Raw genomic sequence first — 15,560 nt, 5'->3', positions numbered from 1 at the left:
TTGCGTGGGAATGCTCAAAGCTGAATGCTAATAGCTGAATGCTAATATTTGAATGCATGTGTAATGCTTATGAAGTAAATGGAGAGATAAATTATGAAATTATGACCTCCTGGTTACTGAGCAATGCACTTTAACAACTGTGCCAACGAGCAGTATCAAACACCTGGTAATGATGATAAGTTATATGTATGAAAGTGGGCGTGGAAAGTGATACTTAGAAAAAGTTCAATGTCTGTCCCATTGAAAATGAATGGGGAAAAGTTGATATTAAACGTTTAAAATTGTGCAAATACTGTAAGTAATGTGGAACCAGACGATATATATACCCCGGGTGGAGGCTTTTAAGCTAGTTGAAATTTGAACATTGTAAATCGGAAGTCTTATATGGGAGTTGTTTGATGCCAAAAAAAAAGTGAGGAGAATAAAAATGACAATAACATATGTGGGAATGCTTCAGCATTCCCATAATAATAATAGAAATAATAGTGTAAGTAGTGATCCTCTTCTGCATGCCCTCACTAAGTCCAGTGTGGATGCGTGTTTTATTGTATTATTATTATTATTATTATTATTATTATTATTATTATTATTATTAATAGTGCGTAAGTTACTCTTACACTTGTATGGGAGTTAAGAATGTCCATGTCCTGTCAATTAAAGGCCAATTGTTACCTGAACAGTATTTTTTTTTTAATCATACAAATACACATCATAATAGTATGACAATAAATGTGCTTCTCGAGTCTATCTTCACGAGTGAGTGTAATATGGAGACTAACCTATAGTTTCAACCCTGGGCTTCAACTTTTAAGCTGAGCTTTCCTTTGTCAAATTATTATTATTTTTGAATTATATTCAAACCAGGTTACATTAAATAGTCATATTGAGGCAAGCAGCGTGAAGTCTATTTATGCATTTTATCTATAGCGCTTGTCTTCAAGCTAAAAATGGAGGCTTAAAACCCCGAAGTGCACAGATGAGGATGGGTCAGTCCCTTCAAATTAAGAGCTCCATAGTGATCCCAAACAAACACTCTCTGAAACCGGGTACACACAATGCATATGTAGCCTCTTTTAAGTCCTATTTTACGTGAATTGACTAACTTTTGTATCAGGACCTATTTCACGTCTGGCCAAGGATCGTTAGCCATGTAGTGTGCAGAGAAAATGAGCAGCTTCCAACTGCTTCTATGACATTGCATGGCTTTATGTCATGTCAGACAGTTTGGTGACAATGGCACAGTCCAGTAATATTAATAATAAAACATTACATTTGTATTTCAAACCCCGAACCTCATGACCGTGAGGCAGATGCGCAAACCACATCACGTCACCTTGTCATTCAAATAAGCAATTCGAATTTCCTTTCAAATGTCCCCATTAATGCTGTATCGCGGTCGCTATCTTCATTCGCTAATCATTGGACTTGTGAGTGATTGATTACTCAATGTGGTGCAGCATAGCAACTAGAATGATGCACACATTTCATGATCTTGCCTTTCCCCAACTACAGCTGAAGGGGAAAGAAAACATCAGGGACGATTAACATTTCAATCTCTTCCCTAATTAAAAGCAACAGATAATCTCTTCATGCATAAACTACTCTTCAGTCAGCATGAAGCAATTGATTCAATCTAATTATGTGGAATTCCTGATCCAGGCTTGCCCCTCCTTGTCTTCTAAGTTGGAAATATAATTTTTTTCCCCCCCAAAACTCATTACAGATGTGAGCTTTGAATCTTTTGGCCCAAAGCAGCACGCCCCATGAATTTGCGCTGAGCTTGAGGGAGTTATTATCAAACCCATGAGTATGAGTGTGATAATATCTATTGAGAAGCTGTTTCATTCTCCTTCTTTCTCTCTGTCCGCTCCGTTAGAGGAGCTCAGTCTATCTGTTGGCTGCACATGAATGCTTAATGCCTTGAGCCCCAAGCTGGACGGTGTCAAGTGAATCTTGATGTGTTTTGAAAAAATGCAATTTATCACTTAGAATCTGTGACTTTAAGTGCGGTATTTACTTTGTGTAAAAAGTTTAGAATGTACTAAATGACAGTGTAATCTCCACAGCTAAATGTCTCCGAAGTAACTGGAATTTAAAAAAAAAAAAAAAAAACGGATGGAAGATGTTTACCACATAATCACTTGAGTGACCATACTTCAAATGATTAAGCAGGTGTTGTGTCGCTAAATCTTTTTACACGGCTTCATTTGTCCCACTTTGCTTTGGAAATAATGCAACGCAAATTACGTTAGGGACGGCAAAGCTTCTGAGTGATACTTGCTGCCACAGATCCTCTCGACAGATCAGCTCCCGCCTCTGGATCGTTCAAAATATTGGGCACAGCACTGGTTTTTAATGTTACCCACGTGACGTGCCCCATCTTAGACAGTAAAATGCAATCATAGCTTGCTCTTCATGCCTGAAATGTTCACCGCAAACGTGTTGAATGTCTGAAGTATTGCCTGGTGAGTATACACAAACATACAGTATGATGTTATGTACACATCTATATTGGACTCAACATGGACGCAGAAGAAAAAGAAGAAGAGGACAAATACTTTTATATGGAACTGTACACCCCATTAGTATGTACAAAATTATTACTTAAAAAAAACTGGTGTGTACTTAGTGCAGTAGTTAATAAAGGTTTGAAAGAAAAAATGAACCATGAAAATGAACCATACTGGAAGTCAAGTTATTGAAAGGATTGTGGTCAATTTTGTTTTCCACTGATATCTAGTCACCAATATTCTATTTCACCATGTGTTGTGTTCCTTCATAATCGCTTTTTTACTGTCAATATTAAGATTACAGTGAACAGACATCTCACAGTTCCAAGGGAGACGACGACCCTGCAGTCATTTTCTCCATTACTATTCAAATCAGTGGTGAACTTATGGGAGCTGAATTTTGAGACCTAATTATCTTGCTCTGGCTTGTTGCACCTACAAAAATGGATATTGAATGAATTATTTTGTCGGAAGATAATAAAAGAATCCTCAGAGACAAGCCCTTTAATGTTCATATTACAGAACAGTGGAAAATTGGATTCAAACTGTGCACACATTTGTGTTTGAGGAGCACATACATTCACGGCTTATTTTCGTTTATGAGTCTGAAATATAATCTTCTTAAAGGCCCTCCTAAAGTCTCGGTTAAAAATTGTGTAAATGATTGGGTTCAGGCAACTGTTGCAGTATCCGATCCAGAAAAATAGGTTGAAGAGCGCATCAGGGATCGCACATTTCTCTTTGCAGAGTGCTTGGAGACTGTAAGTAAAGAAAAATGGGAACCAGCAGAGGACAAATACTCCCATCACCACTGCCAGAACAAACGTGAATCGCTTCTCCCTCATTAGGGCCACTTTGTTTTTGGACAAAGACATGTGTCTGCTTCGGAGCAGCACAGGAGAGGGGAGGAGGAAATGATGGGAGCAGTGATCCGATGATACCCACGATATGGAAGCACCAGATGGAGGAGGAGGCTTCAACCGGCTTGCTGGTCCCTCAGTGTCCTTTCCCTCCTCTGTTTTCTTCTTCCCACCAGCTCTCCTGGAGAAGCGGAGCGAAGCAGAAAACGAGGCGGATGTTTTTACGCCACCCTCCTGAGTCTTCTCCTCTAAGTTGATGTTGTCTAACTCTTCTCTCTTGTGGCTGCTACTGTTGCTGTCTATGTTGGAAGAGCTGTTTCTGTTCTCAGGCGGTTGGTCGTCCAGCTTGTACTTGGATTCTCCAACTCCTTGGCTAGTCCCATGGGCACCACCAAAGCAGGTTTCGGATTGAGACGGTCGCCGCTCGATCACATTCTTAGCCACAAAGACCGTGGAAGCTCGCTGTTTGGCAACGCGGTATATCTTACAGTAGACCAGTATCATGATGACTCCTGGTACAAAGAAGGATACAAGGCAGGAGGAGAGGATGTACCACGTCTGGTTGTTGAGTAGACACTCCTGCCTTTGAGGGTCTTTGTTCGCATCTATTAAGTCCCAACTCTCCTCTGTGTGCGCCATGAGAAGAGGTGGTGAAGAGATGATAATCGATATGAGCCACACGACACTGATCATCAATTTAATCCGTTTGGGTGTGCGTTTGCGGTTGTAGCTGACGGCTTTCGTGACCGACCAGTAGCGGTCCAGGCTGATGGCACAAAGATGGACGATGGATGAGGTGCAAAACAAAACATCCAGAGCCAGGTAGAAGGAGCACCAGGTGGAACCAAAATACCAGTAGCCCATCACCTGAAAAGAGGAGAAACTATTTAAGACATGACAGTTCAAATTCTCTAGGAAGCTGACTGGAAATCAATGATATGCCAAATTATATGAACCACTACAATTCAAATGTATATGTATCGGTGTACAAACAAACAAAATTTGGAAAATCAACTTCCACATACGACTTTTGATTTGTGTCATATTTGATACATCCGGTCACAATGCTTGAAATTCGTACTGTCAAAAAATCAGAGAGAACATTTCCCACTATTAATAAGTATATGTGACTCTCCTTTCCCAATTGGGGCGATCTTGCAAGGTCGCTGGAAAAGCCATCAACTGTGTGATACTGCCCTCTAATGGATTATGTGTGCAATAAATGTGCCAGATCATATATGTCAGGATTTTAATGGGAAAAAATTATTATACTTATGAAATAGAGAGCTCAAAATGTCTCGTATTTAATGATATATTCGATAAAAATATAAACACAACACTTTTGTTTTTGCTTCCAACAAACCCGCACCTTTCAAAATGGCCTTTTATTGTGGCCAGTCTAAGGCACACCTGTGCATTATTCATGGTGTCTAATCAGCATCTTCATATGGCACACCTGTGAGGTGGGATGGATTATCTCGGCAAAGGAGAAGTGCTCACTGTCACAGATTTAGACTTGTTTGTGAACAATATTTGAGACAAATTGTGTTATTGTGTATCTTTGAGTTCATCTCATAACAAAAGTTGTTTTTGTAAGTAGTAGATCAGTTGTTCTATTAGTGTGGCTACTGAGACAAAACAGACATTAGATCAGATTTTATGGTAATTTATTATTTGTTTATAGGACCAGAACCATATCGTAAACATCTGGCAATGAGCAGAAATAAACTATACATAAATTATTATGTATAATTTACAGTACTTTCCAATTACTTGCATACAAATAGTAAAAAAAAAACATGTGTGAGCAAGCCATTAAAAATTTTGATGAATTGGGATGTAAATGTGGTGATAATTTAAAAAGTGAGTGTGAGTGTGTTAAAGAAACATTTTCTTTCAATCTCTGCGTTACCAAAATAATTGCGGACCATTTTAGCCTAAACTGTGGGAGCTGTACAGAGACAAAGATCAGCTGAATAATCATAGGATGGTGTATCCATCCGAGTGTTGAAGCAAGGTGGGCCAAAAATCTCTGTGAATAATAGCTCAAGGCAGGCCTGAACTTTGACAAGAAAAAAAAAAAGCACAAGAAAAAAATGTGTCAGGCAAGCACAGGAACCGCACACACCAGAGGGCTGTTGCATAATGGTACTCCTACAAAATATGGACCTGATACAAGTAAAAGCAGTCTGACGTAAATAATATGGAAGATGACTTAAGGCAAGGAAAGGCAAATTTATTTATATAGCACATTTCATACATTTCATGTGCTTCACACAACCAAAAGCACAACACCAAAAAGCATTTGCAAACAGAACAGCTGAAGACATTTGTAAAGCACAAAGAAAAAAATGTATAGTAATTAAAATTGCAAAAAAAAAAAAAATGCATATTGTCAACATTTAAACACATCAACAAAGAAAAGACCTCAAGACATTTATAAGCAAAAGAAACCGATTTTAAAATTTCTAAGTGCTCAAAGGTATGCGGGAAAAACATTTAACATGGATTTAAAAGGATTTATACTAGAATTGACTGTAAATGTATGGTTGTAACATTTTAATTAATTGTGGTAGAATAATGTTGGCGTTGGATCAGACCGACAAATATATAATAGAATTTTTGTTACTAATACACTTGTATGAACTAACTTGTGTTTTCTTACTTACAGCACTTATGCTGCTTTTCACAGCTCAAGTAAGCCAGAAGAAGTGTGAAATCTGGTGTTAATACAAAGACTGGTGCATCCACCCTTTGACCTGATAACTGTGGAACTAAATGCACTAATCAGTTAAATTATGATGCAAAAGAATGTGTTAGTGTGCAAGCCAAGATTATCATAGTATAATCTTACATTGATAAAACTGTAATTATAGCAAAATTGTCCTGCCGTCTTTTTCAATGTCAATTAATATCATACATGAGGTTTTGGCGCTCATTCGAAATATACTGTATTTATGTCGGTATTTCAGGACGTCCATACAGAAGAGGGAAGGTCAAACAGTCATTTGTGTCAGGCTTCAGTACGAGGTTGAGGACCTAAATGTAGAAAATCAGGGAAAGGCAGGAATGCTCAAAATGAGGAATTTGATTAAAAAACAAAACAGCAAACCAGGTACGCTATTAGTTAGTCCAAATCAAGATTCAAATGCAAACAAATACAGGGAAATGACTGGACGAAACTCAAGATGGCGAACAATTGATTGTTACATTTGTTTGATAACATTAAAAATTAGTAGGGAAAATTCAAAAAGTAAGAATTTAAGTAGAAGGCAAATAGTTTTTCTTCACTGTTCTTAATTGTTCTGCAGAGTTGTAGTACAGTACACAAATTCCACCAGTATTTGGTGATGTGTGCACAAACTGAACAATAACTCATTGGCTTGGTAATGAGGTACTGCCTACACAATTGGGAATCACGAGGAGAATCAGCTTACCCAATGAGTGCGATTGTGTTTTCAGGCGTGATTATCCTCTGCTGTGACTGCAGCTGGGAGGTTGTCTCAAGTGTCTCCGAAAGTCTCCAATGACACCAGAAAAAGTGACAGGATTTGTTGCTAGTCGCATTTAGGGAAAAGAATCGCTGAAGGGGTCGAATCACTTCGTCATAAATTGACAGCTGGATTATATGACGCAGAGATTCTGCACACCCCACAATGGTTTCAGCAATGAGCAATAACATAGGTTAATTTCAGAAAGCGTTAAGAACAAGGTGAAAAAATATTTCCTATTTTTATTTTTTTTTTTTATCCTTGGAGTATTTTGATAAAAGTATTTCACAGACAATAAGTTGTGGGGAAGTCAACCCGCCAAAAATCCTTGACAATGATGTGTTCTATGCAGCCCCATTCGTCTAAATATGGTATTCTGGTTAATATTGCTTTGACTTAAGCAGCAAAATCCAGCAGTTTTAATCTATATCAGGAGGCGGCCATTTTGCCACTTGCTGTCGAGTGAAAAATGTCATCACATTTGCTCAGGTCCCAGGTAACAACCAATCACAGCTCAACTTCAGAAAACAGGTGAGCTGGGATCGGTTGTTGGCTGAGCTCTGAGCAACTGTGATGTCATCTTCACTTGACAGCAAGTGACAAAATGGCCGCCCCCTTAGATGGATAAAAATGACTGGATTTTGCTGCGTAACTCATATTCCACAAATGTAATATTAATCAGAATGACATGTTTAGACTAGTGAGGTCACATATAACATATTATTGTCAAGAACTGTTTTTTTTTTTTTTTTTTTTTTTTAAAGAGCTCAGAATTGTTCATTCGGTAGTCTTACCGATTCAACGTCTTATCATCATTGCTCTTTTTTTTGTTTTTTTGTTTTTTGTTTTGTGTGTGTGTGCGTGCGTTTGCGTGTGTGCGTTTGCGTGCGTGCGTGCGTGCGCGTGCGTGCGTGTGCGTGCAAATACGTATACATTTATACTCATTAATTCACCTAAAGCCTTATAAATATCCCATTACCCTTCGCCTTAACCAGGTACTTCAGAATCTTGCCAGAGTCGTGAGGTTTAAATGGTCAGGAGACCAGAGAAAAGGTCAGAAAAAAATAAAGAGAAAAGAAAGATAAATCAAAGTGAAATCCAGCACAGGCGGCACGGTAGTCGAGTGGTTAGCACGTCCGCTTCCCAGTTCTGAGGTCTCCGGTTCGAGTCCAGGCTCGGACCTTCCTGGGTGGAGTTTGCATGTTCTCCCCGTGCCCGCGTGGGTCTTCTCCGGGTACTCCGGTCTCCTCCCACATTCCAAAGACATGCATGGCAGGTTAATTGGGCGCTCCGAATTGTCCCTAGGTGTGCGTGTGAGTGTGGATGGTTGTTCGTCTCTGTGTGCCCTGCGATTGGTTGGCAACCAGTCCAGGGTGTCCCCCGAATTGTCCCTAGGTGTGCGTGTGAGTGTGGATGGTTGTTCGTCTCTGTGTGCCCTGCGATTGGTTGGCAACCAGTCCAGGGTGTCCCCCGCCTACTGCCCAGAGCCAGCTGAGATAGGCGCCAGCAGCCCCCGCGACCCTTGTGAGGAATAAGCGGTCAAGAAAATGGATGGATGGATGGATGGAAATCCAGCACCGACCAAACACTTCCTGCCTTCCCCATGATTACAAAATCAAAGTCTTACGCCAACCCCGGAAGCCTCTAAATTCCAGCAAATTTAGCGAGATCTCAAGAGACCAGAGGAAAAACTAAAGAGAGGAAGGAGGGAAGGATCGATAAGGCAGAGTGAGATCCATAGAAGCCAGTACATCCAATCCATCAAAGTGAGATCCAGCACCAACAAAACCCCTCCTGCGTGGTTACAAAACCAGAGTCTTATGCCAACCCCAGAAACCTCAAACTTCCAATAAATTGAGATCTCAAGTGACCAGAGGAAAAACTAAAGAGAGGAAGGAGGGAAGGATAGATAAAGCAAAGTGAGATCCACAGACCCAGCACCCACTGATTCAAGGGGCTGTGGGAGGGAGAGGCTACTTCTGTTGAGTTTCAGTAGATGCTGGTGCGACGGATCTGGCATGCATAAGGACCACCACCAAAGAAAGAAGCCGTCAACCGCGGTCCAGCAAAGCGAGCATCCCCCCCCCCACCGAAATCCCCAGGCCGCGGCAGCACCAAGGCCACCCCCAAGCCACCCGAGCGGACACCGGTCGGCGAGCCGACCCAGACGCCCGGAACACCCCCGCCCCAGCCCCGGCCCACACCCCCGAGCCCAAGGCCGCAGAACGAGGCCCAGCGGGCCCCCACAGCGCCCCACCGGTCCCCAGCCCCCATCCCCCCACGACCCCCCCGCACCCCACCCAAACCCGCCACCCACCACGACCCAGGCCCCACCACCCCCGGCCCCCAAACCCCCGAACACACCCCGACCCCCAACACCCAACCCCCCACCCACCCATACCCCCCCCCCCCCCACACACACAGCCCCCCCCCCCCCCGACGACCGCCAACCCCCCCGCGAACCTATTGTCAAGAACTGTTTAACGTTGACTTCCCCTTTAAATTGTGGGGAAATTTGCATAATGACTATCCAGTTTAGCCACATTTCATTCCATTTTACTGTGGTCGGTTCGGTTTCGCTTGCACTGTGACAAATGTTTCGACATTTAAAAGATCTGACTAGGCAATCATGGCAATGACAATGTCACGTTTTCCCATCCGCGTTGTCTCATGACCATCCACGGTGGCCGGAAACTGGTCGCCGGGAATATAAATGTTACGTTAGAAATCAACGATTGTTGTTGCCTTCGCGTTTTTTTTTTATACCGGGGATGAAAGTTCCTAAGACCTCAACATCTTAATTTCTGTCACCTCCAGCTCTGTTTCATGTCGTCGCTTCAGTACCACTGTCTCTAATCTGTGCAACCCAGTTTTATTCTTGCTCGTCTTCATTCCTCTCCTTTCCAGTTTATGCCTCCAGCTTTCCAATTGTTCCTCCACCTGCTCCCTGCTTTCACTGCAGATCATAATGTCATCTGCTAACATCATAGTCCATTACTCGTCCTGTACGAATTACATTTGAATGAAAATACAACATCACAGACTTAAAATACAGTATTCAAAACCATGATCCTTGAATAAAGGTTATTAAGTATTTTAAGAAAGCTAACTAGCTAATGCCATTGGTTGTTTTGCCAGTTTTATGACTGTACTACTGTACCTTAACTCAATGTTATCAACAGTAAAACAGGGGTCATATATCAGTCTTAAAAACAAGCCAGATTACGTCAAAAGGGGACCAACCAAACTTTTTGGGTTATTTAATTAACCCAAAATGTTGGGTCAAATGAATAACCCATTCAACAGGACAATTGCTGGGGTTGTTTTGTGTTTTGTAGAGTAAACTTGAACACTGCAGTAAACAATCTGAAGAGTCAGATTGGTTTGAAAATGACATGGGTATGATATTTGAAAATATTTTCATTGAAAACATGTCAAGTTTTGCAAGCAGCTGATCCCATATGAATTTTGTTGTGCTGTGTTGTTTGGTGTTTGATATATCTTTGATAATGATTTCACCTGGAGGTCAAAGTGTATTTGTAAAAAAATAATGTAGTGTAGTGATAAAAAAAAAAAAAAAGACAACATGCAGTACTTATCTGACCAACACACCTCATTTAATAGAATGACGACTAATTTAAGTTAGAAAACCTACTCGCTGATTCAGTGATGAGATGAATCCTGTTTTTAATCCTCACCTCATTGGCCAAGGAGAAGGGGATGACCAACGTCGCCACCAGAATGTCCGCTGAAGCCAGAGACACTAGGAATAGGTTTTGAGGGGCCCGCAGGGCACGGCTGGTAAACACGGCGACCACAACCAGCACGTTTCCCACAACCGTCACGAGGATGATGACTGTGACAACCAGCATGATGAGCACTGAAGCCGTCTGGGAGTGCGGAGGCAGAGGAGCAGACCTTGACGAGGAAGAAGACGCCTGACTAATATTCTCCAAAGAAGAGGTTGCAGGGACTGTGGCCATTTCAGGTGGGAGCACATCTGAGTCCATTCTTCTTCAATCACTGCATTTAAAAGCTTATTGACAGTTAGAAAAATGCGGGAGAAGAAAACTAAATAATCCTCGCTAAAAGTCTTTCAATACAGAGGAGGTCCATCACGGTAGTGGAAGAGTTATCAATTCAAGAAAACAATTGACATCCCAATATGGATTAGAGTTACATGTTTTAAATGATCACAGCCATTTAGTTAGTATTTCCATTATTTAGGATTTTAAGTAATGCATTACAAAATCCAGATGTTGACTTACGAAGACTGTTCTACTTGTTTCCAAAACAACACAAACAAGTCATTCTGAAGTTGGAGTCCAGCTGCTCTCCAAACAGTGAAGAAAGCGTCCACAAAAATATTTGGAGAGGAGTGAAAGAGATCAAATGGAAACAAGTAGTAAAAAACTGGAGGAGGGAGAAGCGGAGGTAACGCATAAATAAAGGATGCGAATGGTTGAAGCGCTGAGGCAAAGTGCTGCCGTTCTCTGATGCTCCACTGCTGGAATAGAGCAGGAGGAGAGAGGGTGAAATGAAAGAAGGAAGAAGAGGTGCGCAGTGAGGAGAGTGAGAGATGTTTGAGGAGAGTATTCTAACAGCCGGGAAATGAGCAAGGACCGAGAGGAGAGGAGAAGACGGTGGAATAACAGATGAAAGGAATTTGACAGAAGAGTGCACAGCTAGGGAGTGAATGAAAAAGGAAAAGATGAAGGATTCAGGGATCAGGCAATATAGACAAAAAGAGGTCAATAAAATAGAGGTGACATGCAGGGAGAGAGGAGGGAGGACAACTTGATGGGAAATACAAGAGCCAAGTTAGTAGCATAGGGGAGAAAAATAGAATAACAGAAAACTCGACTTGATAGGATTGTATTTTCTAGCGATATTAATTTGACATTGAATCTGTTAGCTTTTCCATTTTGAAAATAAGTGGTGATAATTAGATTTAATATTACAGTACATTTAGAAATACATTACAGTGTATTGTATTGATTATTTTGCAACCCTGGAGGACAAAAAAGCAGTTCCACAGTATTACTGTCGTTTCTGAATTGCAATCAGAGAAGCACACTTTTGGAATGCTAATGTGTTTATATTAAAGCCAAGGTGCTACTGACAACCTGACTGAATGCCCATTACCATTGAAACTCCTAGCGTGCGTGTCTGTGTAATACAAAATGTTCAACAGGTAATATCACATATACGTACATTCAGAAGGTATTTTGTTGTTGGTTCAAGTTTTAATTTTGTTTCTTGTTTATTGTATGGAGCCTATTAATTTGTTCAATAAAATTAGAAAAAATCATTTTCTTTGCTTGATAATTGTTGCTATTTGCACTCAGTAGAGTGCAATATTTAGTTCACCAAGTCCTTTATCAAAATGTATGGTAAATTTGGCGTAAATATTTAAAAGAAGAGCTAAAGTTAAAAGAGCCGTTTGAGAGCCGATCCAAATAAACCGGCTCACTGAAAAGAGCCGAAAATCCCATCACTAGTCCATAGGACCAGAGGCTTTGTGGTTTGTCAACATGCAGTTTGACAAATTCCAGTCTAGCTTTTTTTTATGATTTATTTTCAACAGTGATGTCGTCCTTGGTCATCTCCCATCAAGTCCAGTTTTGCTCCAATGACAGATAATGCCATCTAACACTGATGTACCTTGACCTTGGAGTTCACCTTTAATTTCTTTGGTGGTTCTGGGCTCTTTTTCTTTTCTTTTTTAAAACCATTCATTTGATCCGTCTCTTCAATTTTTCATCTATTTTCCTCCTGCAGGCACATCCAGAGCAGTTGGCTGCATCTTACGTTTCTGAATAATATGTGCAACTGTAGTCAGAAATATCAAGCTTCGTTGAGATGGTCTTAGAGGAACCATATAGGTTGAACATCCATCCATTTTCTTGACTGCCTATTCCTCACAAAGGTCGCGGGGGGGTGCTGGAGTCTATCTCAGCCTGCTTTGGGCAGGAGGCGGGGTACACCCTGAACTGGTTGCCAGCCAATCGCAGAGTCATATGTAATGTATTTCATTAAATACTGCAGCTGATAAATGGCAAATGTATATAAAATGGAATTTAGTTTACCTTTAGCTAATTGCTTGTCCCTGTCTTGTCTACTGCGATTGGCTGGCAACCAGTCCAGGGTGTCCCCCGCCTACTGCCCAGAGCCAGCTGAGATAGGTGCCAGCACCCCCCGCGACCCTTGTGAGGAATAAGCGGTCAAAAAAATGGATGGATGGATGGATGGATAGATGTCTTGTCTAAAAACATCTTTCACACTCTTCTTGAAATATATTTAGGCTGAGAATTTGAGTCATGTGACTCCACCGGTCACAGTAGATGTACAGTACAACTGCTCATGTTCAGCCCATCCTGAATGAATGCAACGTACTCGCATGTCCTTCATTTCAGAAAATATTTACAGTGTTTAGACAAGAACGATAATGTCATCATTTTTCAAATAAAATATTCATTTGGAGAATCATTTTCAAAACATTCTTTTCCTCTCCAAAACAATGCTGTCGTACACAGAAACATATACTCATACATACACTTAATTTATTTTTAGCAAAATTGTCCAGGATCAACCTCATGGTGCTCTTAATTTAGCCTAACAATAACCGGAAGCCCCGCGACCCTTGTGAGGAATAAGCGGTCAATAAAATGGATGGATGGATGGAATAAATCGGAAGCCTGATTAACCTAAAGCTGTATATTCAAGCCAATTACTAGCGCTTCTCTTGCCTCGAGATGCAGCCCACACCAGAGTGGGAGGTAAGTGACACATCACAGAGTGATATGGATCCAGTCAAGGAGCATGTTCCAACATCAATCCATGCATTTTCTATTCCACTTATCCTGTTCTAGCTCACAGGGGAGCTGGAGCCTGTCAGAGATGGGTCCTCCTCAGTCGGTCGCAGGCTTGACAGAGATAGAAAACCATTCACTTTCACACCTATGGATAATTTGAATTCTTCACTTGGGCTAACATAATAAATGTTGTTGGGCTGTGGGAGGAAGCTGAAGAGAACCCACACTCGGGGAATAATGGAATATATATATATATATATATATATATATATATATATATATATATATATAGAGAGAGAGAGAGAGAGAGAGAGAGAGAGAGAGAGAGAGAGAGAGAGAGAGAGAGAGAGAGAGAGAGAGAGAGAGAGAGAGAGAGAGAGAGAGAGAGAGATTTAACAACTGTATTTTAATCTAACACTTCTAAAAAAAAAACAATATGAAAAACGTAATTATTATTATTGCATTTAAGCTGATTCAGAGGTAAAACCTGTATTGAAGCTCTTATGGAAGCAACTGATTTAGCTTTTTTATTTATTTATGTATTCTTTACTAAATTGTCACTGGCATCAAATGTTACTTTGTTTCGGGATAATATTCAACATGCACTGCTGTAAAACATGCATAACTTGAATTATGTAGTTTTTATAAGAGCTGTGGTATACGTGGACATTTAAAAATGAATATATACATAATACATATTTACAATTAGAATTGAATCTCGTTGATTGTAATGTATAATAACTGTTTTTTAAGATATATTGTTTCATTAACTTATGTTACTGGAGCGCTGTTTCACAGTTACGCCACTAGGTGGCGCGCACCCATGTTTCTAGCTAGACAGACACACAGCGTAGAAAGAGAAGAAGAATCTGAGCCGAGCTGTGAGTCCACCTGTGAGCAGGAAATTCGGGAATCCAGCGTGCCAAAACCCCGTAAACACACAAAACGTGATCTACGCAAACAAAACGTGATTTATGCGCACAAAACCTCATTAATAAACTAATGCATTTTGTTCTACACACAAAGAAGCATAGCTTCAATTACAAAAAAATAAAATAAAATAAAAAATCTAAAAAAAAGGCAATTCTACAACTATGGATAACAGTCACGTGACTTTTGGCACTAATACGCATAAGAAGAAGAATCATCGCAAAATTGGGATAGTGTTGTGAACAACTTCTGATAACCAAGTAACATATGTGGCCAATAAAGCTAATCACATTTTTTAAATTATTCTTATTTATGATGGTGAGGGCACACAATGTCTCATATGATGAAGGGGGGGATTATTACTCTGGGCTCACATACTGCCTTAAGGTTTTTTGAGGGGATAATGAAGACTCCCTGAGAGGATTTAGAGCCTATTCAAATACCAAATGTCTATCACCGCCTCGTATGGAATACATAAACAAGCCGAAACTGTGGTATGAAGAGGTAATAGAGCAGATAAACACTATCAGCAGCACTGTTGGGTTATCAACAAGAGGACGTGCCAAGCATATTCATTGACAGGCAGATCTGGTCTGTCATCGAATGAATCAAACGTCGTGACCTTTGACAATATCATTTTATATTATCCCCTTTTGTTATTTCACTCATTTTTCTTCTGCTTATCAAGGTCCAGATCACAGTGGCAACAGCCCAAGCAGAGAAGCGCAGACTTTCCTCTACTCAGCCACTTCAAGCAACTCTTCTGAACGGATCCCGAGGTGGTGCCAGATCAGTTGAGCGACAGTCTCACCTGCATGTGCTGGGTGTTAACTGGTAGCACCCCAGTGTCACGGGTGGTGTAAGTCACCGCAGTGGTGGATTTGCCTGACTTTTCTTACAAGCAGCTTGGGTTCAAATCCCACTCAAAAGTCAATGCAATAGTATGAATGGTTG

At 40.7% G+C, this 15,560-nt stretch overlaps 1 protein-coding gene across 1 annotated transcript; it reads right to left on the bottom strand.

Annotated features, from left to right (window-relative positions):
- Nucleotides 1–2,998: 2,998 nt before the first annotated feature.
- LOC144016987 (alpha-2Db adrenergic receptor-like) lies at nt 2,999–11,358 on the bottom strand. Its single transcript, XM_077518208.1, has 2 exons — nt 10,560–11,358; nt 2,999–4,237 (listed from the first exon to the last, which is right to left on the bottom strand). Exons 1-2 carry the CDS (start codon nt 10,869–10,871, stop codon nt 3,098–3,100), a joined length of 1,452 nt encoding a protein of 483 aa, XP_077374334.1. The 5' UTR covers nt 10,872–11,358; the 3' UTR covers nt 2,999–3,097.
- Nucleotides 11,359–15,560: the final 4,202 nt, after the last annotated feature.

Source organism: Festucalex cinctus, chromosome 4 (assembly GCF_051991245.1).
Source record: "Festucalex cinctus isolate MCC-2025b chromosome 4, RoL_Fcin_1.0, whole genome shotgun sequence".
NCBI classification, from domain to species: Eukaryota; Metazoa; Chordata; class Actinopteri; order Syngnathiformes; family Syngnathidae; genus Festucalex; species Festucalex cinctus.
This window is presented reverse-complemented; position numbering and strand designations above follow the sequence as displayed.

Coding starts and splice junctions, on each gene's coding strand:
- LOC144016987 (XM_077518208.1), bottom strand. CDS start 10,871: ATGGACTCAGATGTGCTCCCACCTGAAATGGCCACAGTCCCTGCAACC. Junction 4,238..10,559: donor CCTTCTCCTTGGCCAATGAG/GTGAGGATTAAA, acceptor TCCTCTTTTCAG/GTGATGGGCTACTGGTATTT.